Source organism: Thunnus maccoyii, chromosome 16 (genome assembly GCF_910596095.1).
Source record: "Thunnus maccoyii chromosome 16, fThuMac1.1, whole genome shotgun sequence".
NCBI lineage: Eukaryota > Metazoa > Chordata > Actinopteri > Scombriformes > Scombridae > Thunnus > Thunnus maccoyii.
The window spans coordinates 8,250,032-8,275,194 of NC_056548.1; the positions used below are offsets into that span (position 1 = coordinate 8,250,032).

At 37.8% G+C, this 25,163-nt stretch overlaps 3 protein-coding genes across 4 annotated transcripts; 1 reads left to right on the top strand and 2 right to left on the bottom strand.

Moving 5' to 3' along the window:
- Positions 1-85: 85 nt before the first annotated feature.
- Positions 86-5,097, bottom strand: tp53i3 (tumor protein p53 inducible protein 3). The gene is made up of 7 exons (XM_042437187.1): positions 4,634-5,097; positions 3,108-3,183; positions 2,837-3,010; positions 2,347-2,614; positions 1,352-1,564; positions 614-810; positions 86-398 (listed from the first exon to the last, which is right to left on the bottom strand). Exons 2-7 carry the CDS (start codon positions 3,159-3,161, stop codon positions 201-203), a joined length of 1,104 nt encoding a protein of 367 aa, XP_042293121.1. The 5' UTR covers positions 3,162-3,183; positions 4,634-5,097; the 3' UTR covers positions 86-200.
- A 1,423-nt stretch (positions 5,098-6,520) lies between these two features.
- cenpo (centromere protein O) lies at positions 6,521-11,112 on the bottom strand. Its single transcript, XM_042437196.1, has 6 exons — positions 10,974-11,112; positions 10,666-10,820; positions 9,097-9,247; positions 8,680-8,951; positions 7,687-7,849; positions 6,521-6,891 (listed from the first exon to the last, which is right to left on the bottom strand). The coding sequence occupies exons 1-6, from the start codon at positions 10,993-10,995 to the stop codon at positions 6,782-6,784; spliced, it is 873 nt and encodes a 290-aa protein (XP_042293130.1). The 5' UTR covers positions 10,996-11,112; the 3' UTR covers positions 6,521-6,781.
- Positions 11,113-11,246: 134 nt separating this feature from the next.
- Positions 11,247-23,862, top strand: slc5a6b (solute carrier family 5 member 6). Of its 2 annotated transcripts, XM_042437146.1 has the most exons (17): positions 11,247-11,632; positions 13,077-13,151; positions 13,325-13,790; positions 13,876-13,941; positions 14,468-14,519; positions 14,610-14,677; positions 15,090-15,244; positions 16,593-16,733; positions 18,176-18,305; positions 18,655-18,743; positions 19,540-19,652; positions 19,782-19,852; positions 19,931-20,017; positions 21,375-21,547; positions 21,639-21,745; positions 21,847-21,968; positions 23,162-23,862. In XM_042437146.1, exons 3-17 carry the CDS (start codon positions 13,443-13,445, stop codon positions 23,306-23,308), a joined length of 1,869 nt encoding a protein of 622 aa, XP_042293080.1. In that variant the 5' UTR covers positions 11,247-11,632; positions 13,077-13,151; positions 13,325-13,442; the 3' UTR covers positions 23,309-23,862. The 2 variants fall into 2 exon arrangements, with proteins under 2 accessions (XP_042293080.1, XP_042293081.1); XM_042437147.1 differs by lacking the exon at positions 13,077-13,151.
- Positions 23,863-25,163: the final 1,301 nt, after the last annotated feature.

The following is a 25,163-nucleotide window of genomic DNA, read 5'->3' on the forward strand; positions in this document are numbered from 1 at the left end:
AATAATAATAATGAACCTTTAGTAATAGGTAATCCTGTTATCACCACTGTATTATAACACTACAGAAGATACTGCACATTGGATATTGAATCATTGGATCATTTTATTGGTGGATGGTGCATATTTAAAATCACAATCAACATCTGTGTGAGACAAATAATTTTCAAATACATTTCAGAGTCATTATTATATGGTTGTAGTTAAAGATTTTCCTGAGACTGTGGAATTACATTAACGACAATCTTTCCCATGTTTCTGTTGGCTTCCATGTGTCTATGAGCCTCTGCAATGTCCTCCAGGTTGAATGTGCTGTCAATCACTGGCCTCAGGGAGGCAGGCTGGTCCGTGAAAAACGGTAACACTCTGTGTGAGAAAGCCTTCACCAGGTCTGCTTTGTACTGTGAAGAGAAAATGCAAATGAAAAGCTAAAATCAGTCTCAGTTACAGACATGCAAATACAAGAAATGTGTTAAGCAAAGTTAACCAAAACTAAAACCAGGCACAGACTGAACAGTGAATTTTCATTTGATACGAGCCAGCACGTTCACACGCTCAGACGATGAAACACAGCTGGTGTGTCGGTGTGTCATCTCTGCTTGGCTTGAATTCTCACCTGCAGGCTGCGAGAGCGGAGGAGGCTGGTGAGCAAGTGGCCTCGCTTTGAGAGCAGTTTGCCCAGCAGATCTCCCTCTACTCCCCTGCCTCCCATGGTGCCATACAGCACCCACCGGCCGTCGGTGGCTAAGCAGTTCACATTTTGTTCCCAGTTGTGCCCACCAATGCAGTCAAGGATGACATTTGCGCCTTTGCCTGTGAAGATACAGTATAGTTATACAACTTAAGCGAGGCTTATTGTGAGTAGCCAAAGACTGATATAAACTATATTATTCTTCTGCACCACAGCCCATTGTTGTCCAAAAAGTCTTAAAAACACATCAATGACTACTTGATATATCTTAAAAATACAGACTTACACCAGATTTATCCTTTAAAGTTTGAACCTGAAGCAAGAGATGAGGAGTTTTGCTGTCTTTGGACTTTTTCTTTTCTCCATGCAGCTTGGGAGAAGATGAAGTTGTGCACGAAATACCAACTCTAAATTTCTATTCTAACATTTTAAACAGGTCTTAGGTCCATTAAAAAAAATTTGGAACAAATAGAACAACTTGGTAGTGATCATGAGCAGCACTGCTACCACTGCTGCACAGATGAAGAAAATACAAGGAAAAGGCTCCATAACACTTCCCGCATTGTTTGCAACAATGCAAAAACATCACAGCAGTGACTGATTGTCAGTAAAGATAGTACATTTTGTGCAGTACAGCGGACTTTTTACAGCTACACAATTCACCTCCTGTGAAGTCACGAACTCCCTGTGCGAAGCTTTCCTCTTTGTAGTTAAACCCTGCTGCTGCTCCCAGTTTCTCAGCCATCTTCAGTTTTTCTGTGCTCCCAGCAGTAACGACGGGCACGGCACCAAACAGACGAACCAGCTGAACAGCAGCTGTTCCAACTCCACTGGCTCCAGCATGAGCCAGCACCACTTCACCCTCCTTCACCTGAGCTGTAAGACAGATGGCAAGAAGACACAAAAAACAGAATTGAATTTTGACTCGTTGTTAATTGTAGAAAGAAAGAAGAGGGGGGTAATCTGGTCATTTAAAATTAAGCATTAAATTAGGGGAAAATAACCATCTTCACCCATGTTTGGCTGAATCATCATGTCATTTGAAAAATGTTTTACGTTTATTTTAATTTTCTTAGATTTTCACACTGGTAGAAATGGATGAGAGCATCACAGTGAGAATTGTTAGTTTCTTTACAGATCTATGACCGTCAAATTACAGCTTAAACACTGTATTACTCTGATGCAGACCTTACATTATGTAAGATTATTTTTACTACTATTACAGCTAACACCTATCAGAACAAAGCTACAAAGTGCTTCATATTACATAACAAAGTAATGAAACAGTAACACCATAAAACCGCAAAATATTTAGACTAGGAGGAATACAAACAGTCAGATACCATTTACTTTGCTTTAAAATAAATAATATTCCCCTGCTGAAATATGAATATTCTATTATAAATAACAAGAGGGGATGCAATACTTGTGGTAGTGGTCATGTAATGCTGATCATCATCTCATCTGTGTTCATGTTTATTTATTTTTCGTAAAGTTTCAGGGATGTGCTGGCTTACATTTCTATTATTTGCTGTTGATTTGTTGTCTTTAATTTTTTTTGTTAACAGCTTGTATGGGCTTTTAAATGTTTTTTCCCCCATGTTACTATATTTTATCTCAAACTGCTAAAAAAAAATTGATCAAAATTCATGTTATACCTACGAGATCCAGCAGCTGAAAAGCAGTGAGCCAGGCCTCTGGGATTGCAGCAGCCTGGCAGAGCGTGAGGTGAGGCGGTACGGGCATGAGAAGCCCCTCGGGCACAGAAACATATTCTGCGTATCCTCCTCCACAGAGCAAGGCCATTACCCTGTCATCTGGCTTCCAGCCTCTTTTCAACCCTGGGCCCAGAGTATCCACAGTACCAGCCACCTCCAAGCCTATGATGTCACTCTCACCTGGAGGAGGTGGGTACAAGCCTCGCCTCTATGGAAGACAAATGACCTCTTATCATACAGTAATTACATGATCTTAGATGTGTTTTGGAATCAAGATCACCACATGTTGCTTTATAAACAACAAGAAATGCTTATATTTTGTCATATGTGAAAAGTCAAAGTGAAATGACCACATTCAGCAGCAACAAAAGTTATGTTTTCAAGGAGATTACTGTGCTTAAGCTTTGAAGAAATGTATATTGTACTGAACCTGTAGTAAGTCTGCCCTGTTGAGGGCAGTTGCATGAACTTTGATTAGGACTTCTCCATCTTTGGGTTGAGGTCTGGGGACAGTTTTCAGCAGCAAATTCTCTGGTCCTCCTGGTACGTCAATACACACTGCCCGCATCATCTTTACAAAGCTAGAGTAACACTTGTGCCACGCCTAGAAACGGAAGAAAAACATGTTTAAAATGTTAAAATTAAGTCAAGAAATGACTGTAGCAGCTTCATGAAAGCTTTACTCAGTTTTGAACACTCACTGTCTGATCGGTATTTCCTAGTAAAGATTTTCCGGTGCGGAGGATGTGATGCATTTAGTAGTTCCAGCAGTGACTACTGTGGTTTGTTTGAAATAAAGAAAAAAAACAGGTAGTTATTGTCAACAGCAATAGCAACCATGCCTGAACAGATTAAGAGAGGACCAGTTCAATCACAAACTAAATTCTACCTTAATTTATAGGTTATAGAAAGTGATCCTTTGGAAATGTAAAGGTGCATTGAAAAATGGCCCATAATTCTTTCCAAATTGGTTTGCAGTGTGTGCACAAAACTTAACATACACCATAAAAAACATACACACTAAGAAGAAATAAAAAAACAACAAAAAAGCAATCGGTAGCAATCAAAGACAAAGATTACAAAGATTCAATGTGAGAGAAGACACAACGCAGCCCAGAAATATACACAATACAATACTTTCCACTGTGCAGCAATAACTGTAGTACTGCTATGAGTACTGTCAATACTGAACCACAGGCCTGGACTCAAATGCAGAAACAGACTGAGTAGCAGTTCAAAATCAGTCCTTTTAATCAGAGCAAGGTCGGTGATCAGTCAGCGAAGCAACAGTGTCCAAATCAGAAGGCAAAAAGGCAAGGTAAAAAGGCAAAAACAGGTCAGAGAGGGCGAGGGTTTTGTAGATGTCACTAAGGCTCTGTGTTGCTTAGTGGCTATTATTTTGCTGGCAGTATTCACACTTTTGCAGAGCAAGTTCTTCTGGGCAGCATTACCATTAGCATAACAACAAAGGACGCAGAATGTTATAACACTCTCAATAAAAAAATATTCGGAATCAAAGGAGGGTGGCTTTATCAGTGTCCCTGTATGGATCTTCATAAAATGTTTATTCTCCATGATTATTTTCAGTAAATGTTTATTTATGTCGGTAAGAGGGGCAAATGAAACCAAAAATATCTAAATACCACTAAAGAATGAGTGAGAAAAATGTAATTACTATAATTACTGTTCCTACTCACAGTGAACCAACCTTTCAAGCATTAATGTGAAAAAATAAATACGTGTAAACAGACGAATTTTGAGCCGTTTGACTTTCCATACCTGCAAGAACCATGGCGTCACCTTAGCTGGGTAACGGTCATGGATGTATTATTTGGGGGCCTCACTGGTGTCAACATAGTTGTGATGAATAACAAAACTATTTAGGGGAAGATGCAGAAGCAAAGGGGAAGAAAAAAGCAGAAGACAGAAGAAACTGTAGTAGGTTTATCAGTACTGATATGACCGGAAGGGTCAGAGAAATTCCAGGATTACGTTTTTGCACCCCAGTTGCGAAGTGCGCATGCGCAGCAATGTCTACAAGTTCAAGAGATCAAAAATCTATGATTAAAGTGTCTGAACTGATACAACGGATTTATTCAAATGTGTTATCAATATGATTTGAATGAAAACATGCAGCAGTTTATGATAAATGATGCATAACGGCTAATTTGGCAGTGAATCACTGTTACCAGTAAATTGTGCTCAAGCATTTAGCAAATGTACTTACCGGACAGAGATGTCAACAGTTCATCGATTTTAAGACGACTGCATGATTTTTTGGGAAGTTTTGTGGTGCCATGATCCAGACTGTGCCTCACTTTACCGCGGGAGGGATCAAACTACCAGAGGGGCAGGCTTTCTAACACATGACATATTAAAGGGATAGTGCTGCTCCATAATAAACATTTTTGTCATCACTAAAAGCATTTATTGAAACTTATACTCAGCTTTGAAAGTCAGGGGAATTTAACAAGAAGTTTATTTTCAACAATTACAGGAAACCTATCACATGGTGTTTTTAAAGCTTTGGGGCAATATCTTTAAATGTCACTTATTTTAGGCAAAACTAGTTAAATACAAGTAAAAAGAGGTATTTTATTCTCCATTAGTTATATTTCTGGCAGTATAGAGAATATAGCCGAAAATAACGATAATTAACATGATTCATTACGAATTATTTTCTTTATTGGTTCCATGTAATGTCAGCAAACAGCCCAAGGTAACGTCAGTGGCTTGTCCAACCAAGATATCACAGAAAATCACAGATTACAAATACGTTCACATTTGAGAAGCTGCAATCTGAGATTTTTGCCATATTGCTTTGAAAAAATAACTCAAGAGTATGTAGGGAGATAAAAGTAACAGAAAATAATGCTGAATTTTTCAACTTTTGTGTTTTGGAAAACATTACTTACAAAAGTGAGGGGTTTGCTGTGGGAATTTGGACTCGTGACATCAGTGTTCCTATTGATACAGCCCTGATCAGCAATGCCTGATATTTAATATGATACAACTGTCTACACTGTCTGTGCAGTGGGTTACGACATTACAGTGAAGAATTGACCAATAAATTAAAGATCTATCATGTGAAACTGAAGAATATTGTAGAAGTAGTTTGATTGATGATTTTGTTACCCCAACCGAAAATATAACTTAGATCCCAAACAATAAAAGATGATGTGAGACTGGAATATTAAAATTCCTCAAAACACTACAGCTGCATAAAATCACAAAGGAAACACTTTTAGCCTAAGTACCTCGCACAAAGTGAATCATTATTTATTGATTGCATGACTTGCGAGAAGCCCTGTGACTGCACTCTGCAGGAATCCTGAAATGTAATCTCTTAAGGAATGTGTCAATGCACAATTACAAACAACCCCATCCACTTACAATAGGCTATTATATTACACATACTGAGACAGCCATAGCAGCAAACACACCTGTATGACACAGTACTCTGAGGGAAGGTGCACACTTATCAGGTAAGAAAATGACATCCTTTAATTTACTTTATAAGTGACTAAATTACAGAAATAAATGGACCAAAAACATGCTTTTCTCCCTCTAGTACCTTGTTTATAATGGATCAAATCTACAGAAGACCTGTGCTGCAGAGAGAGCTGAGAGTGTTGAACCAAAAGGAAGACAGAGATCTCCGGCATAAACTAGACCTGCTTGACAAACAGTACAGGTACACTCGCAAAATGCTTCAACAAAGAAGAGACTTGGTGATAAAAGAACAGAGAAGAGTGGCGATAGTAAAAGTTTGTGAGCCTAAAGCTACGATTAACATCGCTATGAAAGAAATAGGCAGACACAAGAATGCTGAGACACACTTCAGGGGCGTTTACACATCTGATGGCAGGAGATTGATCCAGTCTCACGACCACGAATCTGAACTGGAAGAGCAGAGTCGGTCGATATCGGCACCACCACCGTCAGTCAAGACCACAAGGTCAGTGAGACACAGAGGAAACATCCAGAGCAACCTGTCTCTCATGAAGATGAAAAATATCGCAACTATTGACTCAATATCAGAAAAAGAGCTTGCCAGGCAACAGCAGAAAGCCCGAGAGGAAGTAGAGAGGCTGAGAAAGTTTCAGAGGGAAGCTTTACAAATGAAGGTCACAGCATTTATTGAAAATCTCAAGGACAAAAGTCAAATGGAATTAATTGTGCAACCTCCATAGAGGAAGTCTGGAAAAACGCTTTAATCTGTACTTACACTTCCAATACCTCAACTAAAAAGAAAGCATTTAACTGATAGTGTTTCATCATAAACAACACAAATTAAGTATATACATTATTTTTCATTAAAACGCACAAACAGTACTCAGTTTTATACATATCCAACGCCTCGTTTCTGAATAAATTAAGCAATTTTCCCCATCTTCTTCATGGTTATCAAAGCTTGGTGCACAGGAGTCTCCATGAGTAAGGTGCAGTTTTCCTTCCACTGAGGAGACTCGGGAAGCTTCTCGTCTGCAAGAAACAGTAAATATTACAGGGAAATGTGAGAGCATAATCATTAATCGATTAGTTGCCAACTACAAAATTAAATCGCCAACTATTTTGATAATCGGTTAATCCTTTTGAGCCATTTTTTGCGGAGAAAATCTTCAAATTCTCTTGTTCCAGCTTCTAATAAGTGAATATTTTCTGGTTTCTTTAGTTCTCTATGACAGCAAACCGAATATCTTTGAGTTGTGGACTGTTGGTTGGGACAAAACAAGACATTTTAGGTTGCATCTTGGGCAACAGTGATAAACATTTTTCACCATTTTCTCACATTTTTTTGGACCAAACAACTAATTGATTAATCGAGAAAATAATGAAAAAATGAAAATAATCATTGCAGTTGCAGCCGTGTACTGTATATATTTGTGTTAATTGTTTTTACACCTCCAACCACCAGGTGGCGCTTCTTTCTTTTGGGTAATTAAGAGCTTAACTCGGGAAGTCAGCTGCAGGTGTTGCTGATCTGTGTGTGAGAGAGATACAGTTTTTGACTGTTTCCCAGCCTTTATTTTGCCTAATTATTTTGTGTTTATACATTTGTGGACAATCCTGGAACAGCATTGGTGAGCTGTAAAGAATGTATGTTGTGAAACTACTGAGACACAGACTTTATGTGAAGCAGATAAGAGTTATGTGTGGAAAACATTATTTTGTTCAACTCTTCATGATTGTGTCCACAGTTTACAGCATTGGTGTAAGAAGACACCTTTTGTTTTATGGATTATATTGGTACAGACACAGACAGTATAACAAGCCTACCTTCACATTCAAAGTTGACTTGTGTGGGAAGGCATCTTGTGTGATCCGTGTACTCCAGCTTGCAGAGTACTGCAGTGTTTTCTCTTGGCACGGTGAACATCAACACCAGTATTGAACATAAAACATTACTCTCCAGCACCTCAACAGACTTATGGAACAGCTCCTGTAAACAAGACAAGATAAGTGAGTTAATCTCCCAAAACAAACTACATGCATGCTATCCTCAAACTAGTAAGATTACAGTTCTACTCTCTATAAGAGATTATCAAACTATTAAAACAGTCAAGTGTTTCTAGGCTTAGAAACCATTGAATAGTATTTTAAGAAAAACTGCATGTCTGTCTTTAAAAATCTGCAAATTGTGCAAAAAAAACTATGCAAGCATCATTTTTCTGTAAGATTTCAGGAAGATTTTTACTGTCCCACACCACAAATAAGGATGTGTGATCTGACAGTTTGACTGGGTTACTGGCCAATACGTTTCTGATAGATTAATGTATCAGTATTCAGGTATTTTGGTAGTGACATTCTTCAGTATGTTGTCAAAATTGCAAAAAGAAACTGTGGTACATAAATGTTTTATATGCTGCAGATATTAGACCCTTTATTTCCTTAATTCAAGTTGAATCATTTGTTGCATTTCTTTTATGTAATTATTACTAATAAATACATTTCAAGTTATTTCAATAATTTATAATGATGTTTGGTGTTAAAAATGTACTATTGTATTTATTGTAAGTTTCCACTTTGACAATAAAGTTAATTGTTCTACAGTCACATGTACTGCCTCTGTACAATATTTTTGCCACAACTTTTTAATATCTAAATTTGAGGGATAATTGTCAAAAAATATTATATAACAGTATATGCTCATGTAGGAAACCTGAGTCTAATCATTTTATACTGGAGGGTAGTTTCACAGCACAGCTACTGACAAACATCTCTCAGTCATTGTGAAACATTATACAACTTAAAAATAGCAAAGTTTAGCACCTTAACAAGCTTGAGCTGCTGCTTGCGACTTGCGAAGGCGTTGAGATGTTGGCTGAGGGTGTTCAGAAAACCCCTGATGTCTGTCTGCATGTTGCTCTGTTCAGCCAGGCTGTTCAGGGGGATGAACGAGGGGATGTTATGGCGACTGATCCTCAGAGTTGGCTTCAGGTCAATCTCCAGGTTGTACGTGTCTAAGTAAGTTCCCTCATAGGCAGTCGCCAGAGACACGCACACTCCTTTACCTTGAGAAGTCTTTATGATGTCGTACCCGCCTGGTGACACCATTGAATGAAACAGAGGAGGTGAGGAGAGCAGATTAAAACAGACTGATAAAGAATTTGAGACATATAACCGAACCGATCACTATTTTATTACTTAGAATGAATTAAAGCAGGCACGACAATAATGTAACAGTACCAATGAGGTGATGAGCATGCAGAAGGTCTTTCAGTTGTGTATGTCTGGCCATCAGACGCAAAATCTGTGAGTCCTCAGAGTCTTCATCCATTTCCTCGTCTTCTTCATGTGCACACTGTTTGTCCATAGACATCCTCAGTTTCTGGAGATTCTGTGGCAGGACGATTGAAACAGCACCGACGTAATCAGTACACAAAAAAACCCACAAGAAGAACAGAATTATAGATAAAGTTAGTGATACACAGGGTGACCTTTTAGACTGCTCACTGAGATGCACTGACATTAATACATATAATTGCAACAGTATTATACACCTAAATGTTTTTTAATTGCTGTTGAAGAAGTGGGTGATATGGGCAAAATCCTCTTCAGAGTATATGCAATTTTATATCCAAATATCCATATAAATCGCTATGGAGCAGTGATGACAGTTTCAGACGTGTTGATTTAACTTTATGGTAATTTTGGAGGCTTTATTTTAAGTCTATCCTCACTGATATAAAATATTAAAAACGACTGTCAGTGTAACACAATAAAAATAAACAGCTCCTCAAACTACAGCCTCCAAAATTACCATAAAGTTGAATCAATACATCCTTTAAATAATTTAAAGTCCCTCTTCACTCAAAAATGTGTTTTTCTTATTGTAACTTCACTTAGATGTTTGACCTTCACTATGCAGAATGATGTATGCAGAGACACTAAATGGCTGTTTTTACATTCACCCTAAAATGTTTGGCATATTTGCTTGAAGGATTAATTGATAATTGAAATAGTTGCAAATATTTTTTCTGCATATTGACTAATTGATTAATCGTTTCAGCTCTACACAAGAGAAACCTATTTGCATATTCATAGATTCTGGTCCGGTTCGCAATTTTTCATGTCTGTCTTAAACAACAGTTAGGAGCCCAAATGAACATTGAAATAGGTCTTTCTTGCCGTAATTATTCCTCCTGTTCATACTGGCCATTAGAAGATCCCTTCATAGTGCACTTACAATGTAAGTCATGATACACAGTCCTCCTTTTGTGCAAAAATGGATTTAAAAGTTTCTCTGAAGCTAATATGAAGCTGTAGATAGATAGTTAGTACTAATCCCAACAGGAAATTAAAGTGTCACAGCAGCCAGGTTGGGAACCACCGCTTTAAAGTGTCATATCTTATCTTATCTAAGCTACCATTACCACTATGACTCACCATCAGTATTATTAGTACAAATTATGTAATCTCAACCTTTTCTGTCATCCTAAACCAGTGGTTCTCAAACTTTTTCATATCAAGGACCCTTAAACTGACACAAACTAGACCATGGGCCCCCATTTTATAAGATTTTGTCCCAGTGTCCCCCATGGGATAAGATTTTTGCTTTTAAATGTTTTAGTACATAAAATGTATGAAACCCATGATCAACATAGTCATACATTCTGTCATCATATTACCTATGGATGGAATTATAGCGAAAATAAATTATTTCCCTTTTTGCTGGGGACCCCCTGGAACCCCCTCAAGGACCCCTGGGGGTCCCCGGACCCCACTTTGAGAACCACTGTCCTTAACTCATCTCACCTGGTGTGTCTGAATCTCTGCTCTCAGCTGGTCTCTCTGCATGATCAGCTCTTCCACTTTAACCTTCATCTCCTTCACACGACTCTGCTGCTGCCGAGGTTGAGCTTTACGGCTCCTTGCCTGAACCTCCAGTAGACTCAGATGACTCAAAACACCTGCGAATAACAAAAAAAATACTCATATGAACTCTCAAACAACAAACATGAGAGCTGTACGGCTAAACATTGAAGCTAACAAACTGCCTCGACTAGCATTAGCATCAAAACAAATGTTTTTACGAGCTAACGGTTAATATGGCTGAGAGTTACCTTTCGTGGACGCTCCCTGCATGTTTCTTAAAGTCACTTTAACCTATTTTGTTCTTGAAAATGTCGCTTTCTTTGCGCTAAAAGCAAAACAGACTTTTGATTTTGGCGGCTGCTCCGCGTCATCTCTTGCAACGCCCCACACTACTTGAACCCCGGAAGGAATCTCAAAACAGATGCCTAGATCGATGGCTCCCAGATTTACGAAACTCTCGCGAGATTTCCAGGTGTTGTGTCTTAATTGTGCGCGTTGTATGAATAATTATGTTTTATGATGTGACAGTGCTATGATTAAGGTCTGGTTAGGTTTAGGTACAAAAATACTTGGTTGGTGTTAGGGAAAGATCATTGTTTGAGTCAAAACTCACTCTCGCGAGATATTTCGCAGGTGTGAGTTACCACCTAAACACGACCCAAATCGTGTGATCACATGGAGCATACAGCGACAGATTAGCCCGGTAGTAGGTTAATTTAACACTTTATTAACACAGCAGGAGAGATGAAAACATACACGTTCATCATCTAGAAAAGGACGGTACAAGATGTAAGATGTTGTTCCTAGCCACAAATACTTTTTTTTTTTTTTTTTAACTAACGTGACGCTCTTGAGTGTCTCTCAGTAACCAGCATGGTGCCAATAACAGTCAGCCTGACGTGTGAAGGTGAGCCTCTAATGTTATTTCACCTGTTCTTACCTCACTACTGCACTGCATTTTCAGACATGTGCTATTATATTTACCGAGTTTATATTCTGCTCATGTTCTCTCATGGTAAGCAAAGTTTAAGGAGCTTTTGAGGGTCACTGGATGCAGTACCTTCAATTTCCTGTACAGTTCATATTGGACATCAGAACACCAGTATTAGGTATTTATAACTAGAACTACATGAACTGTAACTGCAAGTGAATAAAAAGTCAATGTAATATTCCTGATTTTTTCCTTCCTGTAATCTTTAACAGTTAGTTTATTGTGACCTTAATGTACTTTATGCTGAAATGATTAGTTGATTAATTGATAAGAAGAAGAATCGCAAACAAGTTTATTGCCAAGTAGGGTTGCAAAGGATTTGCCTTGGTGTTGTGGTGCATAACAATAATAAAAAAAAACAAACAGAAGGTAAGAGAAAATATAAGTGCCACAAAATACAGGTGATAAATAATGTAATATAATATTTTAATACTGTATTAATTGTTGAAGTCATTTTTCATGCAGAAATGCAAAACATTCTCTAGTTCCAGCTTTTTTCAATATGAGCATCTGCTGCTTTGTATAATTGCAAACTGAATATCTTTGGGTTTTCAACTGTTAATCAGACATTTGAAGACATTTAAAGAGGTCATCTTGTGCTCTGGGAAATTTTGATGGAAGTTTTTCATTATTTTATTAAATATAAAAAGCAAAAAATGATTGAGAGTATAATTGTCAGATTAATTAACAGTGAACATAATCTTTTGTTGCTGCCCTAGTTTTATGAGTTTAAGTGATGGTAAATTAATACAAACTAAGGACTTTTTCCTTGATTATTTTGCCTATATAATGATAAAAATAGAAGTAATAGTAATAACTGCTGATCACAATTTCCCAGAGGTCAAGGTGACATCTTTAAGTAGCTTCAAAACTAAACAGTTCAAAACTTTAAAATGTTCAGTATACTGAAACCAGCAAGTATTTGGCATTTTTACATGAAAAATGACTCAAAAAATTTTTTGTCAGTCAGCTAATTGTTTCAGCTCTTATTATTGGTGTCCCCTTGATTTGTAAAGTGATGATATAAAACATTTTTCTCATGATAAAAACAAAAAACATTAAGTTTTTCTTTCCCTGCAATGTTTTGCAGCATTAAAGGGAAACTTTTGAAATCTAGACACTTTGACCTTCAAAACACACAGACATTGATTGCAGCTGTTTATCTTTTTGTAACAGCACACACAAAGACAGCAGATGGCAGAGTGTTAAGGAACCTCCCATTTCCAAACCAGCAGTCTGTATTTTTGGATCAGCACAAGCAGGGGAAAGTTGACAGAGGTTGTGTGACCTCGGTTTCTGTGTACACCAAAGACTGGAGGTTTCTTCATGTAACAAAGCTTTTCTGCTGCAAATATTTCAGGTCAGGGGATGACAAAGGCCGCAGTGACTTCACCTTTATCTGGGAAGTAACAGAAAATCTGTAAAACCAGCTCAGGTGGGACAAATCAGGTTGTGTAGGTTTGTTTCTTTGCAGGTCAGGCAAAGTTATTTGGCTGTGATAAAAGCAGCTGGCTACAGTTTTGGATGTCTGTGATTTGCATGTCAGCAAAAGCATACTTTCTCACAGTTTCTTAATCAGTGTTTTCAATTTGCCATACTTTCTTCAAGGCTGCTGGACCCTCCTGACTGATGGGTGTGGACAAAGACATTTCCCACCAGTCTGACTGCGCAACGGGACAAGATCAGAACTTTCTCCGACTTCAGTCAGAACTTAAAGACAATCACGATGGACCCGTCCAACCAGAAGCACTTCACGGCTGTAGACTATGTGATATTTGCCATCTTGTTGGCTGCCTCTATAGGCATCGGGCTGTACTATGCTCTGTCTGGTGGGCGTCAGCGCACCACTCAGGAGTTCTTGTTGGCAGACAGGAGTATGCGCTGTCTTCCTGTTTCTCTGTCGCTCATCGCCTCATTCCAGTCGGCCGTGGCGATCATCGGTGTACCAGCAGAGATCTACGCTCACGGTACTCAGTACTGGTTCATCGGCTTTGCTTACGTTCTCGGCCTCCTCATTCCAGCTCATGTTTTCATTCCCGTGTTGTACAGATTGCAGCTCTCCAGCGCTTACCAGGTTTGTCAAAACTGCTTTTTTTTTCAGTTGTATCCAGATTAAAAGTTTCTCCTTCCCTCACTTCTCATGATGTTTTGTTCCACAGTATCTTGAACTGCGATTCAGTAAAGCAGTGCGCATCTGTGGAACTCTGACCTTCATCTTTCAGACGGTATGTGCAACACTTTACACAATAAATTAGGAGTGCACCAATCCAACTTTTTCTTTCCTAATACGAATACCTCAACCATCTGCAGAGTTATTGATCTGATACCAGTGCTCCCTTTTCCCCAAATTTTAAATCTATATACCTCACATCTTGGTTACATCTTAATGAATTTTTGACATTGATGAAGAAACTGTATTTTATGCAGATCAGAAGAAATTCAGTTCAACATTTTGCATTTGTGCTTATTTGCTTTCTTTACAAGAGTTAGATGAGAGGATTGATACCACATCGATTCTGGAGAGTGGTCTCAATCTTCTCATCTAACTCTAAGCAAGATAGCAAATAAGCATTTTTCTCAAATGTCAAACTATTTCTTTTTAAAAAAGTTATTATCGACCCAATACTAATCCAGCAGATTGGATCAACAGGTCCCTAAAATAAAGCCTGAAAAATAAAGAGATGTCAATTTATTGCCTTTAAAATCTTAAGTTGATAATCACTAATTTGTCTTTACTTTTCTGGGCTACAGGTTGTCTATATGGGAGTTTGTGTATATACTCCTGCCTTTGCACTGAATGCAGGTTGGAAATTCATATTTTACTTGGACTCAATATGACTGTTTTTTTAAATAGTCAAGATCTGTAGTACACTGTATCTGTGTTCTCTTCCAGTTACTGGATTTGAATTATGGGGAGTCGTGCTGGCTACTGGACTTGTGTGCACACTGTACACAACAATGGTAAGAAAGTGAGAATAATTTTTATAAAGCTTAAGTTGATGTTGATGCATTTGAATATTCATAACATACTCATCAGCATTACTGCACAGGAAAGGTTCACCCTGATTCATTCACTCATCTCAACTCTTCATGTTGTGTATTTGGTACAGACCTCAGGAATAACTTCATCTCACTACTGTTCAATATCCAATAAAGTGACTCTTTGCTTTGTGAAAAATGAAATATATTTAATCTGTGAAAGGCGGTAATCTTACAAAGTGATTAATAGTACAACAAATAAACTGTAGAGATATTATGCAATAATATGAAGGTAAAACAAAAATATGTTCTGAAGCTGATATCTAGCATTTTAATGAGGAACATGTTAGTATTTATCAGATTCATTCCTGTGTGTCTTGTCTGTTCCTGACAGGGTGGGTTGAAGGCTGTCATCTGGACAGACGTCTTTCAGACTGTTGTGATGTTTGCAGGGCAGCTGGCTGTCATTGTGGTGGGAATACAGCAAACTGGAGGAGTGTCTGAAGTCTGGAGGAAAGCCTGGGAGGGAAACCGCATCTCTGGTCTCGAGTGAGTCCATAGTTTGTTTGTAGGACAACCACCAGCATCAGGAACAGCTGCTGAAAAATCAATCTTTAAGCTAATTCACAGAAAAACAGATTTTCTTTTGGTTTTATATAGATTGTAGTCCTGTAGGTGGTTTACACAAACCTCCACTTATTTTATGATGCTCCATTTATTGAAGAATTAAATCTAATTTTGCCCGAATTTGCCTCCAGTTCCCAAACACATACTGTAAGTTCTTTGCAACACTCATAACTAACAAATATTATTCTCTACTGCATTAAGACAGGGTTTTTGTCAGTTATTGTTGCTTTTTGCAGTGGATTGATGCAGGACTATACACTCACTACACTTCCCTCTTGAGTTGCCATACTGTAGATTTTTGCACTTGGGGCCACATCCAGCAGACATGAAGCAACATTATCATTGAACATAGAGTCATGTTTATGAACACCTGGTGAATGTGAGTCCAATATTCACTCTCCTTTTAGCTCTGATTTGGTCTCCTGTGGGAAATATCTGCTTCTTTAGCTGCTAAAGGCTCATCTGTGTTCACTAGCAAGTCACTAACTTTGTATGTCTGTTTAGTCCCGAGCAGGTAGTTTACTGTGAGATTATTAGAGATTTTTTTTTTGTGCTAAAATAATGCTGCCTGCATGGAAACAGGGTTGATTAAAATGGTAAGAGTGATCCAAAAAAGAAAAAGATGCAAGTCGTGAAAACCAAAACAATGAGCTGAAAGATGCAGCGTCGGGTGATAATTCTCTTGGTTTGTCCCAACAAGAGACACCATTTACACTAAAAATAGTCATTTGATCAATTTTCAATATAAAAATATTGGTTAGTGCAGCTTTAAATATATGAAAAAGGTAAAATGCAGCCAGGTTTAAGTGAGCAAATAAAAACATAAGGCCCAAACAATATTCTATATACAAACATGTCATTACATGAATACAGTTACTAAACAACATGTTTGCGAGTTATGTGCAGCTTTTACACACATATTTTGAATTCAGAGACATAATAAAAATACCTCAACAATGTAGAAACAATTGGCTGAAAGGTTTTTATTCAGATGCCACATTCGCTAATTTCACTCTGTTGCACAACTTCAACCAGTCGGGTCAGGTTGACCTACATTGTGTCATGCTGCTGATTGCTGATTATACATACTATACAGTGAATGCTAATACATATACACTGTATTAAGAGCAGCTCACTTGTATGTTTGAACTAATGTAGAAAAATATATTTTATGTCTTAGATAATAGTGACTGTAATTCTGTTAGAGTAAAGGTTTTTTCTGAGGTACTAAAGTGTGGTCTTTACACTGTATTTTCTCTCTTGTGTTTAGTTTAAACCCAGATCCTACAGAGAGACATACTTTCTGGACTCTTGGCGTTGGCGGGATCTTCCTCATGCTGTCCCTTTATGGAGTGAACCAGTCTCAGGTCCAGAGATATATCAGCGCTCGCACAGAGAAAGATGCTGTCAGGTATGCAGACAGTAGTTAAGTAGCTGATTATTAGAGTTTCACAATGAACGCTGACAGAACAGGAAACAACAAATTGTGCAAGACAGTTTGAATAGAAATGAGCCTGTTGGACACATATTTTTGGCACTGTGTCGACTGTATAAGAGGCACAATATGTATAATCTACAGTCAAAGAAAGCTGCAAATTACAGTTAGGGGTGTAAAATTTTATGTCAAAGCAATTTTTTAATTTAGTTGGCTTTTTAGTGAGACTACAGATGTAAACAAGCCCAGCAGCAGTTCATCTGATATGCATAAAGTGCCACCAACTAAGGTGTGTTGCCAGGTTGTTTTCATGCATGTCTGTTAAAGTAATAGAGCACAACAGAGAGCTGCTAAACTATATTGGTTTAAGAAAAAACACTTTTGGAACTGCAAGCATGTATTCATCCGTCAAGAGGAGGGCTGTGCATGTTGCCAGCTGAACAAAAAGATCAATGTAGGATATTTGATCTAAGTTTTAGCCTCCTTTGCATAGATTTTATCTGTGCAGACTGGAGCCATTGTGAGCCATTAAAAGTCAGCAGCTGTGTCTCTAAAAAGGAACATCTTAAAGTACATATTGCATGAGACTAAATGCACAATTTTCAGCAGTGCTGCTTTTCTCCCATTTTACTGGCACAAAACCTCTTAAAACCTTCCTAAGTAAATAGGGAAAAATGCAATTTGACTGTTTATTGCCTAAGAATGGACTTCAAATCTTTAAGTCAAGTCAGTTTTATTTGTATAGCCCAATATCACAAATCACAAATTTGGGGGCTTTACAATCTGTACAGCAATACAACATCCTCTGTCCTTTTAGACCCTCAATTCTGATAAGGAAAAACTCACTAAAAAACCCTTTAATGGGGGAAAAAAATGGAATAAACCTCAAGAAGAGCAACAGAGTAGGGATCCCTCTCCCAGACGCACAGACACGCACACATATAAGTTTGCACTGTGAATAAGAGTTTGCTCACAGTGTACCTAATGAATTGGCCGTTCTGCCTCTCTGTATCACCGACTTTTATATAGCAGGATACTGTTACCACTAACGGTATATCCGGTTCATTCAAGTTTCCTTTGCTGTGCCAGATATCTAATGTCAAGTAGAGGTTTGCTGCACAACTACTGAAATTTGATGGTGAACAAGATACTGCAGTACAAAAATGTCAGCAAGACGTTGGAGGTTATTTAGTGTCACCATCACGTAATGTATCTGGTTTCTGTGTTCAGGGGATGTTTATCAAAAATGTTTTTTATGTTATGTGTTTATATGACAAAGATAATATCAGGCAGAATATCAGTAGCTCTCAAATTTCTTTATCTGTCTCAAAAAGCCTGAAAACCAAAGTAACGAGCATTTAGAACAGAAAGCTGAACTAAGAAACGACCACTTTAACTACGCTTCTACCTTTCTGCAGGTCTTGCTACATGGTGTTTCCCTCCCTGCAGTTGGCTCTGGCACTAAGCTGTGTGATGGGACTGGTTATGTTCGCACGTTACTGCGGAGAGGATCACTCTGACAAGCTGGGCACCTCTTCGAGGGATGCGGTGAGTTTTCGTTTCATCGTGGTGCTTTTCCTCTTTTTATCACCTGAATGATCTGCTTCATGTTTTCGGTAAACAGGAGTTGTGACCTTGATCCCAAGGGATTGGTTTGAAATAAGTTTATGCCAAGTTACGTAAAAGACTCCTGACCCTCCAGAGCACATACAGTCACGTCACACTGCAGCAGCATCAGTATTTGCATATTTAGTCCCTCTGGCATATTAGGCTCATTATGTAAATGTGTTGTCCATGCTGGGTTCTGATACACATTTGTATAATTACAGTTGTTGTGGTTATTAAATAATTATACAAACTAAACTGAAGTTCCAAGGAAACTGTGTGTTTTCCACAGATGGTCATATACTTTGTGATGGATATGCTGCAAGGTCTACCTGGGCTACCTGGACTTTTTGTTGCATGTTTATTCAGTGCAGCTCTCAGGTATGAAACCTTCCTCAGTGTCAGTCTATTATTTGCTTTTAAATTAAATCGAGCATTAATAGTCGTTACTAGAAAAGGTATATGATGACACAGGTGCTCTTTGTGAACTAAAATGGCAAATTATTGTAGTAGGGCTGCAACTAACGATTATTTTCACTATAGATTAATCTGTCGATTATTTTCTTGATTAATTGTTTAGTTGTTTGGTCTATAAAATATCAGAAAATGGTGAAAAAGCTTCCTGAAGCCCAAGATGCAACCTTGTTTTGTCCCGACCAACAGTCCACAATCCAATCATATTTAGTTTACTGTCATAGAAGACTAAAAAAAAATATCCACATTTGAGAAGTCATAACCAGAGAATTTTGGCTTTTTTTTCTTTAAAAAAAATACTTAAAATTATAAAAATTGTTGGTGATTAATTTTCTATAGATCGATTAATCAACTAATCGCTGCAGCTCTACATTATAGCAAATTAGGCTTCAGGTTAAAAGTCACAATGATATGGCATTTTTCAGATTGTCAAGCCTCCTTAGATTGATGTATGAAACAGGATAGTGTGGCATGTATGTAAGTTTTAAAAAAGCGTAAACAAGTAGGATATCAGCTTGGGAGAGAAGGTAGGATCATAGAAATGTTGCATCACTTTTCATTTCTTTTTGTAAGTGAGGACAGTAAGCAGGCTTTTGCTCAAATAATGATCTGCCTGTTTGCTTCCTGTTAAGAGATATAATGGGTTAAAGTGGTGAACAAGCTATTTACCATTGATCGTTTCTTCATGCTTTTTCCTGTGCAGCACCATCTCCTCTGCCTTTAACTCTCTGGCCACAGTCACAATGGAAGACCTCATCAAACCGCAGTTCCCTGCCATGACAGAAGCCAGAGCGACCCTGCTGTCCAAAGCTTTAGGTTAGCTTTTAAAGCTTTTTACTTTAAATTCACCAACACATGATACAGAGTGACACTATAATGAAAACTTCGCCAATGAGAATTGAATTAAAACACTTTGAACTTGTGTCTTCTCGATGTCCTCCCAAGCTATGTCCTACGGGCTGCTGTGTCTGGCCATGGCCTACCTAACTCACCTAATGGGTGATTCAGTTCTTCAAGTAAGCTCACAGCTGATCAAATAATAACCAACATTTCTCTCTAAACATGCACTGACTCGTATTATGTTTGAACTACAGGTGGCTTTGAAGATCTTCGGGATGGTTGGTGGTCCCATTCTTGGCGTGTTTTGTCTCGGGATGTTCTTTCCGTGGGCCAATTCCACCGTGAGTTGAACCTCATCAAGAAGCTTATTGGTTGACTAAGGAGATGTGTCGCGTAGTTAGACATGTGACATAATTAAAATTTTGATATATTGTTGCTATGCTTACTGTCGTTAAAATTATCATGATGTACAATATTATGGTCATGATTAAATTATAAAATGGAAAGAAATACCTCAGTTACCTTAAACAAACGCTGGTCTACTTTAGAGCAAAATAATAACCCCTTATTTCAACACAAAAGGCACGAAGTTCATAAAAATGACGTACCATCCCTTTCAATCAAATCAGTCAGACAGCATTATATTTAACCTTGAGCTGCAACTAGTGATTATTTTAATCACTGATTAATCTTTCATTTTTGGGGGATTAATCAATGTCAGAAAACAGTGAAAAATTCCAGTCACATTTTCCTTTTTTCTTTGTTTACAAAACAACAAATCCTTAAATTTTAAGAAGCTGGAACCAGCCAAATATTTGGCATTTTTCATTTTTAATCGATTGACCATTTGATTAATTGACTCATTGTTTCAGCGTTAATATGATGCGTCTGTGTGCCATTTCTGCCACCTCAGTTCCTCTTCTGTTCACCGAGTGAGTGACAGGGTGTAACACGTTACAGTAGCAGGATTGTGGTTCGGTTATTGTGATAACATCAACACCTGGCAATGTTATATAGTATTTAAATAAGATTAGATACATTTTATTGTCCCCAACACTTAGGCTCAAGTGTTGAATACAGCTGCATAGAATACATATAGTACATAATCTACAGATACATACACAACACACTATTGTTTGTGTGTGTGGTAGGTATTTATTTTTATGACTGCTTTGTGTACTTCTGCACCTCACAGTTTACCTTGACTTTGACCTTGAAGTGGCAGAGCATATGTAAAATACTTAAAACAATAAAAAAGTGAAAACAACATGTGCGAAGGAGGCAATGTACATTAATTAACTTTTAAAAAGTGAAATATTACCGTACCGTACATGAAACCGTATTGCACTGGGTTTACATCCTAGTCTAAAAATAAACAACTGTGCCATTGATCAAATAAAAATCACACAGGTTCTTTGTTCTGCAGTCTTATGGAGGTAGAGACAAACAAGAGCGTGAGACTGTTTGTTTTGTATTTACTGGCTCTATAACATCTACCAGAGGGTAACAGTTCATACACAGAGTATAAAATATATGACAGATCCTTCCTTTCATTGATCTTTTCACCATGTTGTTGACTGGACAGTGAGGGTGCCGTATCATCCGAATCCGATGTTGCTTTCAAGCACAAACAGTTCAAACTGACTATCACCGCATCTGTATCTGTAGTAAATTTAGTTTGTCTTCTTGTTGTTACAGGGCGCACTGGCAGGTTTGGGGTCAGGTCTGGCTGTGGCTTTCTGGGTCGGCATCGGGAGCATCGTCGCTCGTAGCGCCAGCACCAGACTACTGCCACCCGACTGTAGAGCCACCCTGCTGTCGGACAACACGACTGCTGCCGTTCAGACTGCCCTCGGCAATGTCACACTGAGGTATCAGACACACGGGCAGCATCGCAACACCAGAAGGATTTTTTTTTTAAAATATTGTTGTATCAGAAGTTAACTGTTTCTCTTTCTTTAGCTCACCATCTGGACTGAAAAGATTTTACTCATTGTCCTACATGTGGTACAGTGCGTTCAGCTGCTTCACAGTCATCCTAGTAGGCCTGATCATCAGTTTTCTCACAGGTAGGCGAGTTCTCGAGTGCTCTCTGCAGCCCAGCACTTTTCTTTATAATCAATTTTAACTTAAAATCTTAAAATGTCTATATGTATACGTTTCTGTTTAGGTCCTATGAAAGAAGAGGATGTGACACCAGGCACATTCTATCCTTTGTTAGGGAAACTGCTGTTTTTTCTACCCGAACGCCTCAAAAAGAAGCTCTGCTGTGTGACCCCTCTGAGACAGACAGTAAGTAAAATAATTAAATTACGTTTGATTACCCCTCAGACTAAATGATTCCAGGTAAAATTAAAATAAAATTAAAACTTAAATTGTATTTTAATGATGCAATTCGTCATGTTGAGCTCTGTTCTTCATTATTTTGGAACACACACACACACACACCATAATTTACACCCTGATTACAACCTCAGTCTTACAACGAGTGATTTTCATGTCTACTAACAGGTTCTATCAAACATGTTTGATTAATACAGCTGGAATTTGAAGAAATCTGTACACAATCTTGTAATTTGACTAGGTCAACAACAGAAATCTGAATGCAGTGTGCTCGTTTAGAGCTTTAGTTTACAAAAATCAATTGAACACAACGGGCAAAATCAACACCATGTGAACATGAAGACCTTCTAAACAAAGGAGTGAAAAGGGGGAGATGGTTTAGAAATAGATAAATGAAGTAACACACACAATAGGAGGTTAAAAATGACACTGAAAGATGCTTTTAAGATACATATTTACGCAAAATGTGGTCTCAAAGATAAACTACAAATAAATTTCATCCAATTCTCAAGAAATTTACAGTATTCTGAATATATACTGAAATACTAAGACAACTCTCAGAGTGCAAAAGCTTTTTTGACTTTTGATTGTTTCCCTTTCAGAGCGCAGTTGTTTTTGAAAATTAGTATGATTGATACCTTGCCTGTTGTTAATAAAATGAGTGCAAGTGATCAACAGTGTGCAGGATTTGGTCCTTCTACAGTCAGTTTATGATCTGACGCAAATGCCCATTATACTTTCTGGAGTGAAAGAACTTTGTACTACTTGTTACCTGCAGGATTTTAAAGGTCTTTGTCTTAACACTCAGACAAAAAGAAGGGAGCCATTGGTTGCAAAAAAAAACCCAAAAAGTGAGAGAATTTGCAGCCTAACTTAGAATCGGCATCATGGAAGCGGCCTGTAGAAGAGGCCCAGCTTGAAATGTGTTGCAATCCAGAGTAGCTGCAGTGTTCCTCATGCCACTGTATTTTTCCACGTCAATCATCCAAAAAATCCTCTCACTTATTTGCATCCAACAGTTCCCTAGTTTATTTTACCACATGCTTCCTGTTCAAGTCATAGCTATGAGCAGTTGAAACACCATTTACTTACTCTGTTCTGCTATAAATGTACCTTTTTTAAATTTTTTTTTTTTTTTTTAGCTGTCACCACAACAAAGACAACCTCCGCAACTCAAAGAAAGCAATGGATTGGCCTTCACACTAGACAACGGATCATCCCAGGAAGAGACGGAGAGTTTTCTCCCTGACACTCACACACTTTTTGTGGAGCATGAAACAGCTGTTTGATATCTCAGGCTGTGAAACGGTTACACATTTTGCACTTGGAATAAAAACATATACAAATTTTTGTTACTTTTTGTTGCCTCTGCCTTGCGATGAAGAATGTAATTTCAAATTCAGATATAGGACAAAGCTAAACATCAGTCAGTCAACACTAGATGAGTTTCTTTTTTCAAGAAAAGACTGAGTGCAGCTGAGTCTGTTACTGCTCTACAAAAAGTCACATGTTTGATGGTCAACTTCAGGTGCATGGTCACTGATTTACATTCAGTTGGTTCCTTGCATGAAGGATGTTTCTGTATACAAAAAAAAAAAATACTGCACTATACCGTTATTTGAGAATTCTTGAATGTCTAGTGAACTTAAAATGTTTTATACCGGTATTAACTATGTACTTGATTATTGTTCAGCACTACTGCAGCTGTGAGTGGTCCTTTGTCATGCTCTTTGAGATGACGGTGCCTTGCTTTCTAAGAATGTACGAGTGAATTTTGTTTATAATTCAGCTGAAACACTGAATTTTTTTTTTTCTAAAAAAGGATTAAAGATTTTGTAGGTACCTTTTGCAGTGTTGTGTTGTCATTTTAATTTTGTACAGCTGAAAAATAATGAAAAAAAAATCTTTACTGAAGATCCTTAAGCTTTTTCTGAGCTTTCAGCTGCCTCTCACAGTCTTTCAGTGGCTGGATTAAAAAGCTAGCCAAAAAAAAAGTAAAGGCCAGTAAGTGGACCTTGACTGGTGTTTCTATTGTACCACTAACTACTGTTTCCAAGGTCAAGAATTAACTTTCACACTCAATTAAATCATGTAACCTTCCCTCGTTACTAATGTTTGCTAAATTACACGTCTAAAAGGATCAGTTCATTAAGATATGTATATTTGAAAAGATATTTATTTGCATGTGTGTGTAATTCTTCAGGGTTTCTTGCTCCTACAGAACACCTACAGCTAGATCAAAGTCACACATGGCTGATAAATTGTAACAGAACCCAATATTATTCAGTTTGACCATTTTAAGCCTTGTAATCTACAAAATTAGTTAAAATTATAGTCACTGGTTTCTCTTGACATGTTAAAAGCTTTGCTGCAGGAACTTGGTACATCATCATCTATCTGCCAGTGTTTTTATGGCTCAAATTGCTGCTGTTTCTCAGTCCAGTTCTAGTATTGGGGTTGTATTTTTATTTCCTCTTTTGCTGTAGTTTTGTTCATGATTTTATTATTTCATATTGACTGATGTGAGGTCTATGTGAGATTTTTAATCTCAATGAGGTTTTCCTGGTAAAATGAAGGCAAAATTTTAAAAAAACAAACTTTAAGGCCATATAAAATGGGCACTACAGCAATTTTGTCTTACACGTCCATTAAGTTAAGGGAGTTACTTAAGATGGATTTAAAAAGGATGGATGGATTCATATCTGATGCAACATGGACTTTTGGTCCTTAGTACTGGTCAAGCCCCTAAAAAATGAATCCTACATTTCCCATAATGCAAATTGATAGTGTCCTTAGACCCTCCTTGACTGACTCCAATTGCTCCAATTATAATTCCAGGTTCCAGGTTATAATTATTATGGTATTAACGTGTCTGGACACTTGTGCCTAGTTTATAAGATTTTAAATGGTTTGGTCCCTCCTCCGCTATGTGACTTTGTGTACACTCACTCAGTAAGTTCAATTAGATCCTCCGGAATATCCTCTATACAAGATTGTACAATACCATTTTGTCGCACTTCATCACACTGCATTTGGGCAGTCAGCTTTCTCTGTGAAAGCCACAACTCAGTGGAATGCCCTACCTGATGATATGAAGAACAATACATTGAAATTAAAAAATCTACCAATCAGCTGTGTGACCAC